General features: G+C 54.7%; 8 protein-coding genes across 8 annotated transcripts; 4 read left to right on the top strand and 4 right to left on the bottom strand.

Annotated features, from left to right (window-relative positions):
- Positions 1–172: 172 nt before the first annotated feature.
- On the top strand, positions 173–1,083 carry PUNSTDRAFT_138966 (uncharacterized protein; the record flags this gene model as incomplete). Its single annotated transcript, XM_007388649.1, has 2 exons — positions 173–760; positions 832–1,083. The coding sequence occupies 2 exons, from the start codon at positions 173–175 to the stop codon at positions 1,081–1,083; spliced, it is 840 nt and encodes a 279-aa protein (XP_007388711.1).
- A 1,936-nt stretch (positions 1,084–3,019) lies between these two features.
- PUNSTDRAFT_128506 (uncharacterized protein) lies at positions 3,020–5,667 on the top strand (the record flags this gene model as incomplete). The annotated part of the gene is made up of 7 exons (XM_007388648.1): positions 3,020–3,278; positions 3,326–3,431; positions 3,509–3,676; positions 3,733–3,872; positions 3,943–4,068; positions 4,127–4,268; positions 4,331–5,667. 7 exons carry the CDS (start codon positions 3,020–3,022, stop codon positions 5,139–5,141), a joined length of 1,752 nt encoding a protein of 583 aa, XP_007388710.1. The 3' UTR covers positions 5,142–5,667.
- Positions 5,668–5,673: 6 nt separating this feature from the next.
- On the bottom strand, positions 5,674–7,156 carry PUNSTDRAFT_128505 (uncharacterized protein; the record flags this gene model as incomplete). The annotated part of the gene is made up of 8 exons (XM_007388647.1): positions 5,674–5,832; positions 5,895–6,036; positions 6,100–6,225; positions 6,284–6,423; positions 6,490–6,599; positions 6,661–6,718; positions 6,775–6,880; positions 6,937–7,156. Coding segments are annotated over 8 exons (1,059 nt in total), but the record flags the coding sequence as incomplete, so codon positions are not given.
- A 1,117-nt stretch (positions 7,157–8,273) lies between these two features.
- On the bottom strand, positions 8,274–9,889 carry PUNSTDRAFT_108731 (uncharacterized protein). The gene is made up of 8 exons (XM_007388646.1): positions 9,613–9,889; positions 9,446–9,551; positions 9,338–9,395; positions 9,179–9,288; positions 8,977–9,116; positions 8,794–8,919; positions 8,598–8,739; positions 8,274–8,537 (listed from the first exon to the last, which is right to left on the bottom strand). Exons 1-8 carry the CDS (start codon positions 9,866–9,868, stop codon positions 8,345–8,347), a joined length of 1,131 nt encoding a protein of 376 aa, XP_007388708.1. The 5' UTR covers positions 9,869–9,889; the 3' UTR covers positions 8,274–8,344.
- A 3,318-nt stretch (positions 9,890–13,207) lies between these two features.
- On the bottom strand, positions 13,208–14,649 carry PUNSTDRAFT_138961 (uncharacterized protein; the record flags this gene model as incomplete). The annotated part of the gene is made up of 8 exons (XM_007388645.1): positions 13,208–13,382; positions 13,442–13,586; positions 13,649–13,774; positions 13,828–13,967; positions 14,032–14,141; positions 14,200–14,257; positions 14,307–14,412; positions 14,463–14,649. 8 exons carry the CDS (start codon positions 14,647–14,649, stop codon positions 13,208–13,210), a joined length of 1,047 nt encoding a protein of 348 aa, XP_007388707.1.
- Positions 14,650–16,888: 2,239 nt separating this feature from the next.
- Positions 16,889–18,110, top strand: PUNSTDRAFT_146699 (NAD(P)-binding protein; the record flags this gene model as incomplete). Its single annotated transcript, XM_007388644.1, has 4 exons — positions 16,889–16,908; positions 16,963–17,162; positions 17,219–17,721; positions 17,790–18,110. The coding sequence occupies 4 exons, from the start codon at positions 16,889–16,891 to the stop codon at positions 18,108–18,110; spliced, it is 1,044 nt and encodes a 347-aa protein (XP_007388706.1).
- A 56-nt stretch (positions 18,111–18,166) lies between these two features.
- PUNSTDRAFT_123015 (succinate dehydrogenase cytochrome b560 subunit) lies at positions 18,167–18,999 on the bottom strand. Its single transcript, XM_007388643.1, has 5 exons — positions 18,904–18,999; positions 18,803–18,848; positions 18,587–18,747; positions 18,340–18,522; positions 18,167–18,284 (listed from the first exon to the last, which is right to left on the bottom strand). The coding sequence occupies exons 1-5, from the start codon at positions 18,968–18,970 to the stop codon at positions 18,199–18,201; spliced, it is 543 nt and encodes a 180-aa protein (XP_007388705.1). The 5' UTR covers positions 18,971–18,999; the 3' UTR covers positions 18,167–18,198.
- A 270-nt stretch (positions 19,000–19,269) lies between these two features.
- PUNSTDRAFT_55772 (uncharacterized protein) lies at positions 19,270–21,090 on the top strand. Its single transcript, XM_007388642.1, has 6 exons — positions 19,270–19,389; positions 19,457–19,479; positions 19,530–19,688; positions 19,740–20,099; positions 20,150–20,522; positions 20,576–21,090. The coding sequence occupies exons 1-6, from the start codon at positions 19,274–19,276 to the stop codon at positions 20,739–20,741; spliced, it is 1,197 nt and encodes a 398-aa protein (XP_007388704.1). The 5' UTR covers positions 19,270–19,273; the 3' UTR covers positions 20,742–21,090.
- The last annotated feature ends 326 nt before the right edge of the window (positions 21,091–21,416 follow it).

Genomic DNA, 21,416 nt, shown 5'->3' with positions numbered 1-21,416 from the left:
CTATCCTAGTGATCAAAGCTGCATCCCGACTTCAATCGTTACCCCTTTGCAAATCCTCATTTTTTTTTTTGCTTTGAATATGTTCGTACCGATACCACTGCATGATGCTCGCGCTAACCCGTTCTGTAGGTCCGGGAATCCTCCTGCTAATCCACGGAGTTTCATGCGGAATATGGCAACGAACAACGCACCAACGGGAGCTCCGCCCAAGAATGCCATCGCCAATCCATCCCTAGGAGCATATATCGCCGCCATTTCCCCAGTTGCCTCCCATAACCCGACGCCGTTTCTTTCTGCCACCATCGGAACCATAGCCAGCACGCTCGGTGCTGCTGTTCCTCCCGGTCCCGTCGCTCCTGGAGCGGGGACCGCGATCGTCGCAGCCACATCCCTACTGCGGGATAATCCTGTCGGCTTTAATCCCGGGGATCTGGATCAGGTCTGCGGAGCCGACCGCGATCCCCAGCAGCCTGCGCCAGCGCCGAAACCTGTCGTCCGGGCACCGTTGACCCATTTCAAGGCGTACTTCCTCCCACCCTTGCCAGCGTCAGAGAGTTTCACGGCGGCGTGGCCCGACCCGCTTCCCTTGATAACTAAGCTGGCTAAGGCCAATACCGTTCAAGATCTTCAGTTGGCATACGACGAATTAACGAAAGCGTGCAAGGATATCACGGTCAATGCGCTGCCCGCCGTGGATAAATGGGTTGCAAAGGCGTTTCAGAGCCTTCAACTCCCTAAAGACACAGTCCAGGCGCGAAGCGTTTGCGGGATGTTGCTGTCCAAGGCGTTGCGGCTCAGTGCTTTTACCGTGGAGACGTCATCGAAAGGCAGCTCGACTCCAAACCCTCGCGGGCGCCGCCGACCGTCGCGCTCTATACGACGAAAGTGCTTCCCTTCCCGTCTGCGCCTGTAAGTGACACCACCACATCGCACACGACCACGTCGCTCACGAGCCCGTCCTCCCCCTCTACCACGACGCACGCGCGTCAAATGCCACCGCGGCTTTCACGAAACCTCAAAGAACCCATAAGCGACTTACGTGCGAAGGTACGTTCACCAGACTTCGATCTCCACCGACACTGAGCATGAGTTTGAACGAACCAGCGCGAACCCTATGTATTATAGTTGCTTTTTTTTGGTCCCATTCAGAGGTGGATTGATTGGCTGCGGCGCTTTGTGTAAAGGATGAAGGGAGTTACATGTACTGTCGGGGAACCGGCATGCATTCCTGCATTCTGCAGGTTTTACCGGCAATCCAGCCGAAACTATTATGTTTCTGGCCAGCACGAACGTGACTTTGACCTGCCTGTAATTTATGTACTGCGTTTACGAGATGTTGCTTCCAATTTGGCCTTTTGATCAGTATAAGTGACTCGACTATTTGTCTCAATGATATGTGCCTCAAGGATATCACAACAACGGGGGAACCAAGTGTTGGAGGATTAGATTAAGAGTCGGCTGCCGCCGCCTCGCACTCACATGGCTCCCCCCGCAATATCCTATTATCCTATCTACTCACTACTTTATATCATGTCTCGCATGTATGTCGCGCCTTGCGCGTTTGCAGTAGAGGCCCCCAATCTATTCTCTCTCTCGCTCGCGTCGCTTGCGCCTCACTCACTGACACCAAGTTTTGCGTGGAAATGTGCTGAACACTGTCATGTAAACTTTCAACATTAGATTAGGTTGTGAAACCTCGCCACTTCCGGATAAAACAAAGAGCTCGTTGCTCGAAATTGATGATGTGTTACTTGATGCAAAAACAAGATCTAAATGTCTAAGAAGTTACCTTGCAGAAATGGATAGCATTCTTTTGGAAATGATTGTTTGTGATGTCCAACAAATGGGCAGACCAGTCACTTAGTAGCTTGCAATCCAAAAGTTGATGACATATATTTGATTCTGAGCACTGGTCAATTTCACGTCACTGCAGCGGAACTTGCTGTCTAGTACAAGTTTCCATGCAGTGATGGGAAATTGACCAGCCTGCGAACTGAGAATTATGGTGACCAGTTCTGAATTATAAATTACTAGGTTATTTATCTGTCAGTTTCTTGGTCATTACAAACAATCATTTCCGAAAGAATGCTATCCATTTCTGCAAGGTAACTTTTTAGACATTTAGACCTTGTTTTTGCATCAAGTAACACATCATCAATTTCGACGAGCTCTTTGGCTTATCCGGAAGTGGCGAGGTTTCATGACCTAATCTAATTCTTAAAATTTACATGACAGTGTTCAGCACATTTCCACGCAAAACTTGGTTCCCCCGTTGCTGTGTATGCGCATCAAGAATATCTGCCGACTTACTGCGAGGTTACGTCAGCAGTGATGGCCCCTATTTCACCGATGGCGGTCGCTACCTTGATACACTACTATGCAGGAAACAGTACTAGTGCTCAGTAGTGGCTCTGATGTATTGCGGTAATCGGTAGAGGTGTTCCTTGAGCCACGCAGGATTACAAGGCAACACAGAGAAATCGGAGTGCTATGTCGTGTGCGGGCCGAGAGCTCAGAAGAATGGATCTACTCAGAGCAGCCGTCTAACCGTTGCTGTCCGAACGGTTGCAGGATGTGCAGAGACCGAGCTCGCCATCGACGCGTCAGTCGATACAGCAAATCTTCTCGATGTAGTACGAGCGCCGGTATCAGCAAGTTGCAGTTGGTGGATCAAAGTTGCAGTCGGTGGATCAGAGTGTATCGGACGGAAGATGTCTTGCCAAGGGAAGTGTAACGGTGGGAAACTGTTGCCATATCCGCAGCACAGGGTGGTAACCACCGCCCCCTTGTCAGCGCCCTTAACGCAGTGAGCCCGTCCCCGTCCCCGTCGTCGTCTATACCATCCCCGGGGCAGCGCCTCGCCCCCTTCTCCCCTCCGCTCTCTGCCCACCCTCTACTCTATATTCTCTCTATCTGTGCTTGTACGATATCGACCGACCAACCGACGACCTAAACCACCGTCTCACACTCGCCATCAATACCTAGTTCGATACCCCCACCGCTGACTCCTGCTCCTCGAATGGCCCAACCGTATCCGGCATATGGCGCGCCTCAACCCAACTATGGATACCCCTACCCCCCCGCCGCCGACTACAGCGCCGCCACCCTCGGCGCCAACAACCACACCATCACCGGTGGCAAGCCAGAGTACGCGGGCCGCACCATCACCCGCACGCCGAGCCCGACCCCGAGCGAGCAGGCCGAGCTCACCCGCAAGGGCGCGATCGACTTCAAGGCGATGATGAACTGGCGGTACTGGATCCGCAGGGAGTGGTTGTGTGAGTCCGCGCTGGACCGTGTTTCACTGTATGCTGACCGCGTGCAGGGTACTACATCCTCGGCGCCATCCTCGTCGTCCTCACCGCCCTCATGACCATCTACCACAAGCAAATCGTCCATTGGCTCACCCCCGCCGGCGAATGGATGCGCGAGTACGTACCACCACCCGGCTGCCCTTCTATGACCTCACACCGCGAACACGTTTCACTCATCCATTTCGCTCCCCCAGTCTCAAGTTCGGCTTCTTGATTCCCATCGCGATCCTGTTCGTCATCTCGTTCCCGCCTCTCTTCGGACACGAGATCGTCGCCGTCCTCTGCGGTCTCGTCTGGGGCCTCGGCATTGGCTTTGCCATCGTCGCCGCGGGCACGTTCATCGGAGAGCTCGGCAACTTCTAGTGAGCCTTCCCCCTTTCTCCACGGTATTCGGTATTCTGACATGGCTTGAGCGCAGCGCGTTCAAGTACTGCTGCCGTGCGCGCGGCGAGAAAATGGAGAAGACGAACATCGGCTACGCCTGCCTCGCCAAGGTCGTCCGCGACGGCGGGTTCAAGATCGCGCTCATTGCGCGTCTCAGTGCCATCCCCGGCCACTGTGAGTTCCTTCCCCCCCACACTCCCTTCGTCGTCGTGCCCGCGTCCTGACGACGGGAAACGCGCCGCAGTCACGACCGCGGTCTTCTCCACCTGCGGCATGGGCGTCATCACCTTCTCCATCGCCGCCATCCTCTCGCTCCCCAAGCAGTTCATCACCGTCTACCTCGGGGTCATCCTCGAGCAGAGCGAGTCCGGTCAGTCCCATCATTCCCCTTCTCCCTTGAGCAGCGGCCTCTGACAACACGAGTTTAGGTCCCGTCTCGCTCAAGACGCGCCTGATCGACTACTCGGTCGTCGCCATCACCACGCTCATCACCATCCTCGCGATGTGGTATATCTACCACCGTATGAACAAGGTCAAGCCCGACGTCATCTACGCCCGCCGCAAAGCTCGGTACGTCCTCTCTCTCCTTCGTCCTCTCGCCCCCCTCAACTAACCCTTCTCGTGCCAAACAGCCAAGCCAAGCTCGCCTACGACCCCTCCTTCACCTCCAACTCGTCCCTCACCGCCTTCAACCCCGCCGGCTCGGACACCGATATTCCGCTCGGCCCCTACCAGCCGCAGTCCTACCAGCCGCATTCGTATCAGCAACAGCAACGGCAGAGCCCATACCAGCAGTGGGACGCCTCCGGCCGCGCGGTCGGCTACGCGCCCGACCCGCGCCTGCACGCGCCGCAGCCGCACCGGCCCGTCGCGAAGCCCACGTCGCCCTCGCCCTCCCCCGCGGACTACCGCCCGGTGCCCGTCCGGCGCGCGACGGACGAGTCGCTGTCGACCGCGTCCGGCGGCTCGGGCGAGAGCGTGGAGAGCTTGCCCGGCGCCCGGTTCGACGCGCACTACGCGCGCACGGGCGAGCCTTCGCCTTTGCCCTCGCCCGCGTACGCACCCCCGCCGCCGCCGCCGACGGGAAGACAGGCGACGAAATCGCCCGCGCCGTTCTCGCAGTACTACGCGCAGGACCCGCACCAGACGCCGACGCAGGCCCAGTTCGCGTCCTTCCCGCCGCCGCATCAGCAGCCCGCCTCGCCGCGCCAAAGCTCGCCTATGGACGGCGCCTTACCGACGCCGCCGTATCAGCAGCAGCAGCAGCAGTATCAACCTCCTCCGCCGCCGCCGCCGCCGCCGTCGCAAGGGCGACACGCGCAGGAGGAGACGGACGCGACGTTCTACACCGCGAGCGACCACTCGCGGACGGCGACGCAGGATTCGGTGTCGGTGCCCTATCTCCCCTCGCCACATTACGGCGGGGTGGGGATGGCGCGATGAAGGAGGAGCGGGGGGGTGTCGTTTTTAGTCATGTATGATGTCCTTCTGTTACGATAACGTTTTTTCTTACCCCGCGTACATAGTACCCCTCTCTCGCATTGTTTTTTAACACGCGCGCGATTGTACGACGTTTGCACATATTTATATCACGGACTTTTGGCCTTGGATATTCTCGGTTGCTTCTGACGCGTTTTCGGTTCGCGTGATCGTCCAAGATATGCTCCGCATCGTTCCAAACTCCAGCGCTAGCCATACGGAGGCAGAACAGCACGAGGCCTGGTATACGATAGTTATATCTCATTGCGCTCTTATCGAGCAATATTGGACGCGATTCGGCAAACAACCGGGTCTCTTTCCTGACGCGATGGTTTGTCCGTCCTTTTGACAGCAGACCGTAATGTATATGTACAGGATGGGCAATAAGAATACATTGCTGCACCCTCAACAGCAGACCGTTACCTCAAAGCCCGGGAGATTAGCTCACACGCTATCGCAGACTTCCAACGCCACAGCGCTAGCGCGTACCGGTTGCGGGGCGCGAACGCCTTTGAGCCCGCCGGCTGCGTCTCCACTGACGATGGTGGAGGAACTGTTGCTGGCACCTGCCTGATGACTGGGCTGCCATGCGTCCGGCTTGTAACACGGGACGAGAACTTCGTCCGAGCTCGCGGAGAACGCCACTTTCCCTTGCCTGTTTCCCAAAAAAAATGAGTCCACCGGGAATTTGGAAAGGGTGGGATGAAGGGGACTCACCGTTCTTTCCGCCTCTGGTGGATGACGTCGTTCTTAACGAAGGCCATCTTCCACAGGATGTAACGGTACGCTGCCGAGGTGGCGACCCCCAGGACGACGCTGACGACTATGCTGATCGCGTTCGCGCCCTTCGGGCCCTTGCCTGAGCAACCGGAAGGCGAGGAGTCAGACGGGAACGCGAGTTTGCAGGAACGGGACACGCTACCTTCGCCGGCATCCGCGGAGAGCCTGCCGACCGCGATCAGCACGAATTGCTTCGGGAGCGAAAGCACCGCAGCCGCCAAGAAGACCCAGAACCCGAGGCCGCACGTCGCGTAGAGCGCGGTGGTCACTGTAAGGAGGGGAGAGTGTGAGACGAAAGGATACCGAAAAACGACGGCGGCACGCACTATGGCCCGGTATGGCGCTGTATCTGGAGACGATGGCGATTTTAAACCCACCCTCGCGGACGATCCGAGCGAGACACGCGTAGAAGATCTTCTTACTCTCCATCTTTCCCGCGCGTTCTCTGCAGAAGAAACGGAACACGCTGTTCCGGCCACGATAGTTAGCACACCGGTGCCGGCCTCGTTTACACGTCCGGGATCATGCTCACGCATAGTTGGCGGTTTCGCCCAGGAGTGTTCCGGCGGCCACTACGGCGAAGCCGACTCCCAGGCCGTACACGACGCCGCAGAGGATGGCGATGATCTCGTGCCCGAATAGCTAGCAAAGACAATGATCGGATCGAAGTCTGCGAGCGTGACGAGAACGTGGTGGCACTGACCGGTGGGAACGAGAGGACGAATAGGATCGCGATGGGGATTAACCAACCTCCTTTGGTCCTGCACAAAACATGAGCTTATCGGCACGATGACTTGAGGATCCGGCGACCACTCACTCGTGCATCCAAACCGCGAACGGAGCCAGAGCTTCGATGATCTTCGTTTGAAATACGGATATCAGGATGGCCGCGGCGATGGCGAGGACGACGAGTGCGACTTTCACTATGAAGCTTGACGATAAGCCAGGATTGTACGCCACATAGAAGCGTGTTTCGTACCGATGTTCTTCGGCTTTCGCCAGAATTGTCGAGTAAGGATCGCTCTGCGGTTGACCATGGTGTCGCGGCTCAGGTATACTTGCTCGCTCGGGGTCGGGCTGGGCGTCCTGACAAGCGAGCGCCGGTCGAACGTCTCCGTCGTTTCTGCGAGACGGGTGCTCCGGTCATCGCATGGGGGGTATTGCGGCAGCCCATCGTGCTGTTCGGACGTTGGGGACATGATGGCGTACGAAGAGTTGGGAGATGTCATGGGATATCGACGAGGGATCCGTCGCTCTGGTATACTGGGAACGCAAAGGGTGGTTGTAACCCATTGCGGCGATGCCCAATGTTATATACGTTGGGAGCTCCTTGGTGCTCGCAGAGAAGACGGCATTCTTCCAGCGATTGTCGAGCTGCACCAAAGGATTCAATCCGTGCGGGGGTTCTGCCTTTCCATCATGTTCATCCGACGAGTTCATCCGCCGTGTGGGATAGGCATTGCTCCGTGCACAGCGTCGGCGTCGGTGTCGTATGCATGCTTCACCCAGGCGCATAGTGGTGTAGAGCTGTCGCGTTGTGGGCATAAAGCTGCTCGGATCGTCCTACTTAGCTGCGCGTGTATCGGCATGCGAGTACGTATGGGCCTATACCGGAACGCGAAAGTTCCGAGTCCATCGGAGGGCTACCGCTTTCGAGTACGAAACTATGGCGGGAAAGGCTGGAGTAGGTTTCGAGTAGAAATATGAGATAGGATGGGGGCAGATTAGGTTTATGGTGAGGGGCGCGGGCCACGGCATTCCGAGGACAGGGGCATTGCCCTGAAAGGTATGCAAACTGATAGCGGCGTAGGAAAGCTACTCGAGTCTAGCGGCGCAGCCGTCCACATTTTCTTCTTCTTTGCTCTCCACTTAGCCTTATATACCGTCACATAAACGCGTTTGCTCCCGGGTAGATACATTATCGATACGAATCATGTACGAATTCTATCTCTCAACTTGGGCATCACGAACCCAACATACAAACAACATCCTATCATGACCGAACGCGATGTCTACGTCTACGTACTGATCAAGCATGCATCGCACAGCCTATGTGAGCACCGGAAGGTATGTGACCGTTGATAGTCGCCTTTGAAACTCGGCATCTTGTCAGCGGCTCGGTCAATGAAATCACCCCTTTTTCAAGCTCCCTCTTCATTACTCCAACACAGTGACGGCGCCAGACCTGAACTCTGCTCTGCTCACCCTCTGCATGTTTTGATGGATGATCTACCAACAGATTTCACAGACCCGGCGATAAAGCTCGAGGGCATGTGCGTCGTTTGCAAACTCAGTACTATTGCTGAGACTATTACGATAGAAGATGGGCGATAATAATAATAATACAATGTACATCGCCGCACCCCGCCTCAAGCCCCGGAACTCCCTCACACCTTATCATATATTTCAGAGGCCGCGGGACCAACGCGTACCGGCTGCGGAGCGCGAACGACTCCGCCTCCAACGATGGTGGAGGAGCTGCTGCTCGCACCTGCGTGATGACCGGGTTGCCACGCGTCCGACTTGTAGCTCGGAATGAGCGCCTCGTCCGAGCTTGATGCAAAGGCCGTTTTCCTTTGTCTATGTCCCCAGGCCGTTTAGTTACGAGCTAAGCGAGAAGAAGGCAGACGGGCGGCTTACCGCTCTTTGCGTCTTTGGTAGATGATGTCATTCTTGACGGCGGCCATCTTCTTCAGAATGTAATGGTACGCAAGCGACGTCGCGACTCCTAAAATGATGCTAACGATGATACTTATCGTGTTCGCGCCTTTCGGGCCCTTGCCTGGAGTAGATTATCAGTGATGCGGAGCGTGATCAAGCATCAGAAGACATTCACCTTCTCCCGCATCTTCGGAGAGAACGCCCACTGCAATCAGCACAAATTGCTTGGGCAACGACAGAACGGCCGCAGCCAAAAAGATCCAGAACCCCAGTCCGCATGTCGAGTAAAGCGCCGTGGTCACTGGAGAGAACGTTGAACAAACCAAGGCAAGGCGTACAATACAATCAATGCGCTTACGATGGCCCGGAATAGCGCTGTACCTCGAGATGAGCGCAATCTTGAATCCTCCCTCGCGAACGACACGCGCGAGGCACCCATAGAAAATTTCCTTCTTCTCCAGCTTCCCCGCTCGTTCTCGGCAGAAGTAGTGGAATACGCTATATCGAGGACAACACTTGGTCAAAGGGGTGCTCGTCGACGTTTTCAGGGCTGAACTCACGCGAAGTTAAGGCTTTCGCCAATCAGGGTCCCGACTGCGACTATGACGAACCCAATCCCTAGGCCATAGACAACGCCACAGAGAATAGCGACAATTTCGTGGCCGAAAAGCTTGGGTGGATATCAGGAGGATCCCAGTAAGAGGTGCGACGAGTCTCACAGGAGGGAACGAGAGAACGATCAGGAGAGCAATCGGTATTAGCCATCCGCCTGGGGTACTTCGCATGACATGAGTGACGGCTTCCCCGCCGACTCGTTGACCACTCACTCGTGCATCCAGTTGGAGAACGGCTTCAGAGCCTGGAAGATCTTCTTCTGGTAGACAGATATCAAGATGGCCACTGTGATGGCGAAGACGGTGATCGCGACGTTGACTGTGACGCAGATGATCCGCATTTGAGGACCACACCAAGCAAGAAGAAGGAGATTCCTCACTGAGATTCTTCGGTTTGCGCCAGTACTCTCGTCTGAACATCGCTTTGGGGTCCAACATGGTGTCGCGGCTCAGGTACTCCTGTTCGCTCGGCGTCGGACTCGGTGTCCTGGTGATCGAGCGCCGGTCAAAGGTCTCCACGGTCACCTCGTCTGGTTTCACGCTCCGGCTGTCGTAAGGTGGGTACTGCGATAGTCCATCGTTTTCGATTCGTTCTGGTCTTGGGGCAGAGGGGTACGGTGGTACAGCGAAGGACATCTTGAAACGAGAGAGAAAACCTTCCTTCCAATGCGCCGGGCAGGAGGGAGGGGGTATATGAGGGCACGATGCGAGGGTTCGACGTTATATAGTTTGCTCGCCGCAGCAGGGCCCCGGTATCACAGCCGTGCCCCGAGAGGAAATGAAATCCATCTCGTCACTAGCGTAAAGGCTACAAAGACAAGCTTCATCGTGAGTACGCAGACCTATGATGTAGTCCTTGCGTACTCTAACTGTGTCATTAGAGACCTATCGGCAGAACATGATGTTTTTCCGTTGCGCAGCCAGTGATCGGTGCAGGAGTTGGCGCACAAGCTGTGCGGAAAGAGAAGTTCTGTGAGAACATACAGCTTGTCGTCAGTTCATCTCGCACTGCGCACGCAGTGTCGGTCGGATCAGCGCCGCAGGTTTTGTGGGCGGGAAGGCTGCAACTATAGCACGAGAAGCGCGTGAACGTTGCGCGGAGCGGCGCGAGACCAGCACCGCCATTCGCCAGCCGCTTCTGGCGGAGGAGCTCCGTAGCTATCGGAGGTACACCGGTGCTAATTACTCTCCTTGTACAAACCTTCTATCCATTCACCCTTATCGCGTACACAGTGGTTTGATGCGCGACCTCTCGCAGCGACCGGATTAGGCAGGTTCTCACCTCAATACGTCAGGCGAGACGCGTTGTGTTGCGAACATTTTGCGGCTCCCTCGTCCTCTCAATCTCGTACTTTGATATGGAGCTCGTATATTGCTTCTACTCCGACCCTACGATTTCGCGGCGCGAGAACAATCAGTATGGACAGCCAAAATTTGAAGTCTGCGATTCGGCGGCGCAGGATGGACAGGCTCCGCAGGAGGCTCGACGGTGCATCACACTGCCTGGTCTCCGGGTTCTACCGCTCCATGCTCGTGTGCACGATAGCGCAGCGCCGTCATAGGTATGTCGTCCAGATCTTCAATAGCGTCGCCCTTGGGGTGATCGTCTGCGCCACCGTCATTGGAAGCGAGTCGCATTTGCCTGCACAGTGATACTACTAGTAAGCTCGGCCGTCACGGTGAATGAGCTTCAGATATGCTCGCCTGCTCTTCCTCCGGTCATATATGACTTCTTCTTTGACCTTGTTCATCTCGCGGAGAATATACCATCCCGCGGCAATGGTTATGAGCAATGTCGCTGCCACGACAGCAATGCTGATGAGTCGTGTCTTGATCGGAACGCCATTACCTACCGAAATTATTAAGGTGTGTACCAGGACTGAGTGGTCTCAGAGGCCACGCACCTTTATCAGAGTTCTCTACGAGTACTCCGATGAAGATAAACATGAAATTCTTCGGTAAGGAGAGGAACGCCGCTGCGCAGAAAACCCATATGCCTATCCCGCACGTCGAATATACGGCAGTGGTCACTGTGCGGAGCTGAGAAACACAGGTCGGAGACATTCAAAGAGAGTATGTGCGCACGATGGCCGGGTATGATGCTGCACCGGGAAACCAATGCGATTTTGAAGCCGCCACGGCGTACTATCTTCGTGAGACATGCATAGGGAACGGTGCTCGTCTCGTACTTCTCTGCTCGTGAACGGCAACATTGCTTGAACACGCTATCTCGCACAAGCTCCATCAGCATGCTCAAATGAGAGAAAGTTGAAATCTTACTAGAAGTTGCCAAGCTCTCCGAGGAACGTGCCTGCCGCCACAATACCGAAGCCTATGCCTAGACCATAGACAAGACCGCACAGAATGGCAACAATCTCGTGGCCAAGGAGCTGCGGTGCTAGGTTAGCATGCTGATCGCAAGATCAAAGAGAAACCTCACAGGTGGAAACGACAGGACAAAGAGCACTCCGATAGGGATTAACCAGCCAACCTCCTGACTGGAGACAATCAAGCTAAGAAGGCGCATTGACAACTCGGCATACCTTCTGATCCACTCGGACATCGGCCGAAGGGCATGAACGATTGTCCTCTGGTAGTGGATAAACAGCGCCAAGAATACGACAATGATAGTGGCAAGCAAGTAATGCACTATCGGGAGGTTGTTATGGATGCTGTTATCCTGATAACAGTCTGTAACGTACAGATTCTTTCTCTTCGTAACCAGAACTTGCGACTTCTGAGCGCCTTCCAATCAATGATCCCTTTTCGAGAGAGATATTCTTGTTCTAGAGGACTTGGGCTTGGTGTCCTTGTGTTCATCGTCCGGATGTTTTCCAAGTGTCGTATGGTTGCTTTCGGAGACGCGGTGATGTCAATGCCGGTCGACATAGACAGCCGTTGGCGCCCATCGATTGTTTCATCCTCGATTATCAACGTATCTGGAGAACGAAGGGACTGAGCGTCACGGAGGACATCGGCGACTTTTAAGCACTTACGAGGATTTGGCATCGTTGGAGCGAATGAAACTGGACCCGAAGAAAAACCAGGACGAAGGCATATAAGGCTTTATCTTCGTTGTTAACCGCAGTAAAACCGCGACTTCTTCATACCAAGGCGTTTCCCATAGATCAAAGGGCGGCAGCATTGCCGCAAATTCTCCCGACCAGAATAGCTGTGAGGAATGGGCTTCGAGTGGCTATGGAGACGCTCATTGTCCCCCGCGACTCGAAAGATGACCAACCAGTAACAGAGAATGTCAGGTCTTCCGCGGGATGAAGGCTGATGAGGGGCGCCCCTGGAGGGACTGTATCGTTCGCCAGAAGGAGAGCGCTTCCTTCTCACACCTGTGAGGTCGCGAAGCGCTCCCTCTTACACGCGCAGATCTTGCCAAGTCAGGTCCGCAAATGCAACGCACATGAGCATGGAGTGTGAAGATAGTCTAAGTGAGGTTGTATGGGGCCTCGGAAGCTCGTTCTTGCATTTTGACGCCGACAATATTCATCCCGTTTGTCTACTTGAAAGGTGCTCCGGCGAGTTCACGAGCCGAACACCGGAACAGGTACGGGTCGTGAGAAATAACACGTAAGGAAATGCTCGTTAACCGATGAGAACGCGCCAACACAGCCACAAACTAGACTGAGCTTACTCGTTCGACTTCAACAGTGGTCCTTGCTATCAGCGATGACATTGATCTTGACTTACGACTCGAAGAAAGCGACTACTTACTTGTGCTGGCGAGGATATCGACCGGAGAGGCCCGCCCAGACTTAGCCGAAGTGACGTGAGCAAGTATGTGGAGCACCGCCATCCTACTGCGCTGCGGTGATCGTACCCCAACTGGAAACAGAGTTGGGAATTCCAGCGCTAGCATTGCCGATAATATCTATGTACGAGTTCTGCTCTTCAAGTACTTTATACAAGCCCATCCAACTTCTCATTCGATTTCGGTCAATATCCCGGTCACATATTGCATGATCACACATTTTCGCGTCTGGAGTCGAAAGCTCCGTGTTCGTGTGCACGATATCGCAGCGGAGTCATCGGAATATCGTCGGAGCCTACAACAGCGTCGTCTTTGGGAGTATCATCCAGTATGCTGCTAGTGCTGATAGCGAGTATATTGCTTCTGCTTGTAGCCTGATACTGTTGTCTGCGCAAACATTTTTAGGCCCGTAGGTACCAGCAAGCGACTCTCGAGAATCAACTCACCTGCTTTTGCGTCGTTCGTATATAATTTCGTCTTTCACCTTGTTCATCTCGCGAAGGATGTACCAGCCTGCGCCTACGGTTATGCCTATTGTTACGGCCACAACAGCAAGACTGATGAGTCGCGTCTTGATCGGAACGCCGTGACCTGGAGGTGGAAATGGTATTACTATGAAGCGGTCGGAGTGATTCGTCAGATAGTTTGCTCACCTTTGTCTGAGTTCTGAACGAGTACTCCGACGAAGATAAACAAGAACTGCTTTGGTAACGAAAGAATAGCCGCCGCGCAGAAGACCCCGATACTCATGCCGCATGTCGAATATACGGCGGTGGTTACTAGATGGAGATGAGAAAACGCGATTTCGACAAGCATGTATGCATATGCCTACGGTGGCCTGGAATGATACTATATCTCGAGATCAATGCAATCTTGAACCCGCCGTCGCGCACGATCTTGGTGAGGCATGCATATGGGATAGTGCTTGTCTCATACTTGGCCGCGCGTGTGCGACAACAATACTTGAACGCGCTGGACCACGTCAGTGATAGAGCGAGTGTCAGCAGACGGCCTAGGATAGATATCGCGGACTGACTAGTAATTGCCGAGCTCCCCGATGAATGTGCCCGCTGCTACTATTCCGAAGCCTATACCTAAGCCCCATACGAGGCCGCACAAAATGGCGATAAGTTCGTGACCGAGTAGCTATGGCATAAGCTTTGAGCTCAGCACAGAGGGAGCTTCGACGGATGGGAAACCTCACAGGTGGGAAGGAGACGATAAAGAGCACCGCGATGGGGATCAACCAGCCGGCTGGACGACTAGACTATCATTGAGCTCCGTCATTGACATCGACAACGCGAAGCTTACTCCTTGATCCATTCAGACATGGGCCGAAGCGCGCGGACAATTTTCCGTTGATAGGCAATGAATAATCCCACTATAGCGATAATGATAAGGGCAGCAATGTAGTGGTCTGGTTCCGCATGTTAGGATCGATTTTTGTATAGCCATCGGAGCACGTACATATTCTCTCTCGCCGCATCCAGAATTTGCGAGATTTAAATGCTTTCCAATTGATGATGGTTTTGCGAGAGAGATATTCGCTTTCTGTAGGGCTGGGGCTTGGCGTCCTCGTGAGCACCGTTCTGGCGTGTTCCAGCTGCTGTATGCTCGGTATGGGAGATGCTATGATCTCGACACCCGTCGACATAGTTCGGACTGGGCGATTATCGGCTACAGCGCGTTCAACGGTCGAAGTATCTGCAGGTGTATGAGTTCAACAGAGAGCACAGGCAACCAGCAAACCACTTGCGAGTATCCTGCATCGTCGTTGAGGACTGTTCGCTTGTTCCAACAGGATCGAGACCAACGGAGGCATATAAAGCTTTCAGGTCACCGCAGCGTTTCACCGCAGCGCAACCGCGAGCATCTTCGACCAGGACGTACTCCCATCTACCAAAGACATCGGCAGCCATGCCGTAAATGCTCCCGACAAGATTGGCTGTGGAGTAAGGACTTCGGGTGGCTATGGAGACGCTCATAGTCGCCCGTGGTGTGAACGATACGCCGCCAAGCAGGAACAGAGAACGACAAGGTTTAGCGATACTACGCCTACCGTCCGGACTCCAAAGGCTTACTCAGGAGAGCTCAAGAAGCAGTCTGTGAAGTTGCACAGTGCACTCATGCCATCTATGCCGCATGCAGATTTTGCCAAGCCAAGCACTTCTAGGAGACCAGGTAGCACAAGAGTGTATACATACCGCGATTCGTCCGAAGTGTATGTAGTTGCCTCACGTTGTGATTACATAGCGGAGTTTACCGGGAGCGACGGAGCATGAGGGAAGCCAGCACGGCCTCGTTTGCAGAAGCTCGACCACTACGCTTGTTGCGCATGACGTCCCGATACTTGCAGGAAGTAGACGGCGATCGACGAGTGCGGTGTGATCGGAGCCTGCGGCGAGGTCGAAGTCGTTCCGTAGCATTGATGGCAGCCGACTACTGGACGTTGGGGTTGGATGATATGCACTTTGGTCGTGTTTGCCCTTCACACTCGCAGTGGCGCAGCAGCAGTAACATGATGATGGGCTACGACATATTAAATTATCGTCGACAAAACGCTTGGCTGCGCCTCCCAGAAACCAACTTGAACGCCGTCAACTTCGCCGATAAACGGGCCTGGAGGCTCGACCAAGGCTACACCATCGAATCTTATTCTGTCTCCGAGTCAGTCCCCTGTTTTCTTGGCGCCAGCTTGGGAAAAGAGGACGGTATGGTGCGCATCGTCAACGTCAATGCTCGACCTGTAATACCATACATCGTCCCCTCAGACAGCAATCGCAACTGTTCACGTCCCGCTCTGTGACCCTGTCCCAAGCGTGACGGTCACGATAAATACGCGCGCTTCGTGGCTGAGTGGTCTGCTCGAGGTTGATCCATCTCAGCGGAACGGGCGTCACAAACGACTGGCTGGAAGATGGATATCACGGCAAGCTCAACCCTTGCGTCTGATCCGACATTGACGACATCGACCCGACCACGTCCCTCAGGGAAGACGCACTGCATCAAAAAGTCGATAAGATAGTCGAAGTGCCACCGCCGGGGGCAGAAAGATAAACAGCTGTAGGAGTCCCTTTGATTTCGGCTGCGCGAAATAAGGATGAGTTTCAAGTATCTGGTCAAGAGACCTCAACGGTGGCTTTTTTGAGTCAAGCGTAGTGCCTTGCTGGGCGATAGGTCATGCGCGAGGTACGAGCGTCGGCCTATCAGGTGAGGAAGGTGGGCTTGCGAGGCTACACAGCCCCCACCTTTCCTCGCTTCCTGCTTCGCTCGTCGCGTTTCCCGCCCGTCCCGCCCTTTCGATTGGCACCAAGAGTCCTTAGGATCTTGGAGCCCAGAGTGCAGTTGCGCGTGTACGGTTTTGTTGTCGTTGTTGAACCCGCCCACGCGCGGCGACTCTCGCCCACACCCCGTTACTCTGCGTAGGTCCTCTACCTTACGCTCCACACTCGTCCGGGGCCCACTCTGGACGAGCCCAGGACTAGTTTGTCCGATGAGATGCGCAGTCTTGCATGTCAGAACATGGGTCCAAGAGGAGGGTATGAGTCCAGCTCCATCGCCGAAGGGAATGTTACGTATCTTCTACTAGGCTATGATCTCACATGTATGAGTATCATGCGAATGAAGGTATCATGTTGACATTCTCAACTATGCACGACCCCAGAACCTGCTCGATACAGAAAAGTTCGGCCCTGGGCCTTCCACGATGATGGCCGTATCAAGCAAGTCTTCAACCGTGCTTGGTCATCCCCGAGAACTCCCCTTCGTCTCATTACGCCATATGCTCTGGGGCCATATAAATCATGGCCTCTCTGCCAGACCAGATCCACAGGAATCCTGAAATCTCGTTCATTCCTGAAACTAGCAGCGTCGTCTGAGGCAGCGCGCTACATATGTCGCCGACACTGTTTCTGTGCGTTGATCATCCCATAATGCTCTCTACGCGGGCCCACCCATAGTCATCTAGTACCGGAACGACAGGCTATATAGGCGGTACCGTATTGGACACGCTTTACAACGCTCATCCGGAATGGTCGTACATCGTACTCCTCCGCAAGGTTCCTGACGGATTTGAGGAGAAGTACCCCAACGTCCAGATCGTGAAGGGAGACTACGACAGTATCGAAGTGATCAGCCAGGCAGCCTCTCGAGCTGATATCGTAGTTCGTAAGTAGCCAGCTCCCCATTCTGCATCGACCTCTCATCCTGACGAAAGACTACAGACAGCGGGAACTCTGACCACGAGCCCAGCATCAACGCGCTCATCGCTGGTCTATTGAAGCGTCCCAAGACGTCCTTCCTCATCCACCTTTCTGGCACCGGCATCGTCGCCGACTTCCGGGAGGGCAAGTACGTCGGCGAGCTGAACCCGAAGGTCTGGTCCGACATCGAGGACATCGACGCCATCACCTCCCTCCCCGACGACGCCCTCCATCGCAATGTCGACAAAATCATCCAGGCCGCCGCCGCCGCCCACGGCGACAAGCTCAAGACCGCCATCGTCTGCCCGCCGGACATCTGCGGTAAGGGTCGCGGGCTGGGTAGGACGCAGAGCGTGCTTTTACCGGCGTACAAGGCGGAGAGCATCAAGCTGGGCGCTGCCGTCTACACGGGGTCGGGCGGCAACGCGCGAAGCTGGGTGCATATCGAGGACTTGATGAAGCTGTATCTTAGTCTCGTGGAGGCCGCTGCCGCTGGAGGCGGTAACGCGGACTGGGGAAAAGAGGTTAGACGGTGTCGCTCTATCGCACAACGACTTCTCAGCGCTAATATGTACCCCTGTCGATCTATCAGGGATATTACTTCGCTTCAACCCACGAATCGACTCAGTACGATTTGGCCAAAGCTTCAGCCAAGTGCCTACACGCGAAAGGCTTGATCCTGAGTCCCGAACCCAAGCAACTATCGATAGAAGAGATTGACGGGCTATTGAGTGACTGGAAAATCCCAGGGATCGCGCGGTACTTGTTCGCGGGCAACTCGCGGACGCGACCTGACCGCGCCACCAAGTTGTTTGGGTATACATCGACGGCGCCGACGCTGTGGGATGTGCTGGAGGCTGATTTCGACAGTACCAATGACCCGCTTGTTTCGGCGGCATTGGATAAACAGTAAACATCGGCTTCGAAACTCGTTTGCAGCGTCGTGCATGAATGTACTATATGTCTATGGCCAACGACGAATGGATTTTGCATTTGTACGATTACATGAGGACGAGGGCGATGGTGGAAACGGCAGTCGCGCCGAGAACCGCGTAACCCGAGCGGTAAGCGCCTTTCAGGGTCAGGACTGGGGTGGGCGCATTAGCGTTCAAGTTGGTGCAGAGTTTGAAGTGGTAACGTACACTTTCCGATGTCCCAGCTCAGGTGGCGGAGGCCGTTCCAACTGTGGAAGGCGAAAGGAGCAGCAAGAATGGCCTTGCCGGCGTACTTGACAGCATCGGGAAGGGCCGCGACGGTCTCAACGACGTTGGCGCTGCTGAAGGTGGAAGGAGCCACGAGGTAGGCGAGGGAGAAGCCATAGAGTACTGTTGTGTGGGTGATGGCCGCTCGTCAGGAAGCTTCCGAGATGCCTGAGCTATGTATACGCACAGACGCTGAGGGCTGCACCGGTCATACGGTTGGCAATCGAACCAATCCATGTCAACTGAGGCTGGTAGATCGTGAAGTGAGGGCTAGAGGGGCGTCGGAGGCGCTGCTCGTTGAGGATGGCGTCGGCGGCCGAAGGCGGGAGCGATTTCGTCTGTACGGCACTTATGTGTACGAATCAGCATCTAGCTATACTATGTCCAAACCTCCTGAACTTACCGGCGGGGTGCAGCTGCACGCACGCGCATCACAAGCTGGTTGCGAACTAGATGGATACCAGTGTCAATGTCCAAGCACGGCATGTTGCACGCTTCGCTAACCAGCTTTGGGCGCAAAAGACGCATTTCTGAGTGCAGGTCTCAGACCGATAGCACGAGTGGTCATCATATTGGCCAAGGAGTTGAGTAGAGAGATCGTGCAGGAGAGGGTCGGGGACGAAGTCGGGAATGGAATTCACGTGAGTGGCCAATGGGTTTTTGCTCCAACGATGCTCCCTAAACGGCAAGTTCCTACGAAAACGACAGGACGATGCCGGCGCAGCGCCTTGGCCGTTGACCAAGCCTCTGCGACGTACTCAGCACCGGATACCGCAGCTCGCAGCTCAAAATCCCTCGTAAGAGGACGTGTCGTAGAGGACCGACTGCCTTCCGAATGCTGCGCCCATCCTTGCAAACACCCCACACCAGTGCAATGTCCCAACAAGCCGTCCAACAATCAATAGAGGATGTCTGGTACTTGAAGACGATCGAATTCGGCGACGGAGAAAGTCGCCAACGGCGCAAGATCATCACTCAGAACTTCAATGGGTGCGAGATTTTTCTGGTTTGTCCTCGGCGGAGGAGAGTGCCGATGTTCATCCTCTCAGTGCTCTAGACCGTGCTCATTCATAGCTATCTGTAAGTTCGCCCTCGTATTGTCCATATAGGCTCCTGAACTGGTGCCGTAGGCAATATCCTGATACTGCGAGGGGACATCGAAATACAACCACCAGAACGCACCTCGGTTTCTTACGAGTTCATGTCGCAACTTGTCGGAGAATACCTACTATTGCACTGTCCTGACGTGGACATCTCTGCTGCGCTATCCATCATGCCACGGACTACTAGTAAATTCTACATCAATGCCCGTGTGTCCCCATGCTGACATACTTTATCAGAGGGGATGGACCTGAACCCGTTATTTACCTCGCACACCTCCTTCCGCCCTGCCGGCTCGGACACTTCTGGCGGTGAACTTCAGCTATTCGATCAGGCCGGCATCAAACTCGTTCATGGATGGCTCGTCGACCCCGACAGTCCAGAACACCCAGCGGTGGCAAAGACCGAGGACTACGACACTTCTGTGAACCTGGTAGTGGAAGCTGACCACCTCACCAAGGGTCGTCTGGTGACTACAGAAGCCGACTACCTCAGCGAAGCAGGCCCCAGTTCTTCTTCCGCGGGCGCCGGTTCGTCGGCAGGTCCGAGTAGTCCGGGATACCAGCTTTCGGAACACGATGACCAGAAAGTCAGAGATGGTGCGTCATCATAATGTCTAGCCCTCGTAGTAGCCTTAATCGGAATGCAGCTATCGCGGTTCGAGGCTTCCTCGACAAGACTTCCTCCCAGCTTACATACTATGGGCTATTCACTCTCGCGTCCTCGCTTCGACCTGGCTCTCTCGTGGCGCTCTTCCGGAACTCGCACCTCTCCGTTCTATACAAGTCTCCGTCGCCAGAAGATGCTGCTCTGTACACTCTCGTTACCGATTACGCCTTTCTGCACGAACCGACCGTCGTGTGGGAGAGGCTCGAAGATGTCGAAGGGCACTCCGCGACCTTCGTCGACTCGGACTTCAGGAGAAGTAGCCCGGCCGGTGGCGACTTTGCGGGAGAGACTGGCGAGAGCACACTTGCGGCGCTCGAGAGGAGCATGGCAGACTTGAACGTGGATCCCGCTGAGTATGACATCTCCCGTCCATCTTGACGCCGCTGATGCGATCCACCACTCGCAGTCAGGCTCTCGCGGCGCAGTTGCAAGCAGAAGAAGATGCTCGCGCGCAGGACATGTACCGAAGACGCGAAGAGGCACGTGCGGAGCGACAACGGAAGGCTGACGAGGAGGCGGCAAAGCGGGAAGCCAAAGCGCTCAAGAAGAAGCCATCATGCATCATCATGTGAAGACCGACGGCGCCTATATGGATATACCGCACCCGCTTTCAGCATGACCAGCAATCATTGTTTCATTCGCCCAATATAGAATACCCCATCTTACACGTAACCCGTCGTCTTATCAGAGTTCTCTCAATGGAATGTTGGCCATTCAGGGTGAGAACTCCTGTTCAATCGGAGCACGAGGCGTCTGCTCATAGGAGTGCTCACTGCCAGGGTTCCACATTACGAACCCGGTTTGGATTAATTTTTTCACGCCAATCTGCCGTAGATATTGAGACCAAGGACCAAATACAGCTTAGATTGTAACTTGAATTTGTAGTCTATACCGCGTCGGAGTCATGTACGTTACCATAAGAATAAACCCAATGTGGGATTATAAATACCAACTCCATTATGTCCCAAACTCGCACATGACGTATCGACTACAATCTAGACTTATTGGGCGTAAAAAATCCAGAATTGGTTTTAACACAAATGTATACTTGAAATATCGACTGAGGTTTCAACCGGCCCTAGATTTCAAGTCCAGGCGAGTCGCGTGTTCAATTCACGTTGACCGTACACTGACCGAACTAAGTAAGACCGAAGAACGGACGATGACCGACATCTCCGTGCTGTGCCAGAGCCATGTTCGCGCACCGCTGCGAATAAACATAGGCTGTCGCGGGCTGGTAGTGGAGG

This window comes from Punctularia strigosozonata, assembly GCF_000264995.1.
Source record: "Punctularia strigosozonata HHB-11173 SS5 unplaced genomic scaffold PUNSTscaffold_20, whole genome shotgun sequence".
Taxonomy (NCBI): Eukaryota; Fungi; Basidiomycota; class Agaricomycetes; order Corticiales; family Punctulariaceae; genus Punctularia; species Punctularia strigosozonata.
This window is presented reverse-complemented; position numbering and strand designations above follow the sequence as displayed.

Excerpts from the sequence above, each read along its gene's own strand:
- PUNSTDRAFT_108731 (XM_007388646.1), bottom strand. The coding sequence starts at position 9,868 with ATGTCCTTCGCTGTACCACCGTACCCCTCTGCCCCAAGACCAGAACGA. Across the intron at positions 9,289-9,337 it reads TCGTTCTCTCGTTCCCTCCT|CTTTTCGGCCACGAAATTGT; the intron begins GTGAGACTCGTC and ends TATCCACCCAAG. Across the intron at positions 8,740-8,793 it reads CTCCGAAGATGCGGGAGAAG|GCAAGGGCCCGAAAGGCGCG; the intron begins GTGAATGTCTTC and ends AATCTACTCCAG.
- PUNSTDRAFT_123015 (XM_007388643.1), bottom strand. The coding sequence starts at position 18,970 with ATGATGACCACTCGTGCTATCGGTCTGAGACCTGCACTCAGAAATGCG. Across the intron at positions 18,523-18,586 it reads CGGTGCAGCCCTCAGCGTCT|TACTCTATGGCTTCTCCCTC; the intron begins GTGCGTATACAT and ends CCCACACAACAG. Across the intron at positions 18,285-18,339 it reads GAGCTGGGACATCGGAAAGT|TCCTGACCCTGAAAGGCGCT; the intron begins GTACGTTACCAC and ends CGCCCACCCCAG.
- PUNSTDRAFT_55772 (XM_007388642.1), top strand. The coding sequence starts at position 19,274 with ATGTCCCAACAAGCCGTCCAACAATCAATAGAGGATGTCTGGTACTTG. Across the intron at positions 19,480-19,529 it reads GTGCTCATTCATAGCTATCT|GCAATATCCTGATACTGCGA; the intron begins GTAAGTTCGCCC and ends CTGGTGCCGTAG. Across the intron at positions 20,100-20,149 it reads TGACCAGAAAGTCAGAGATG|CTATCGCGGTTCGAGGCTTC; the intron begins GTGCGTCATCAT and ends ATCGGAATGCAG.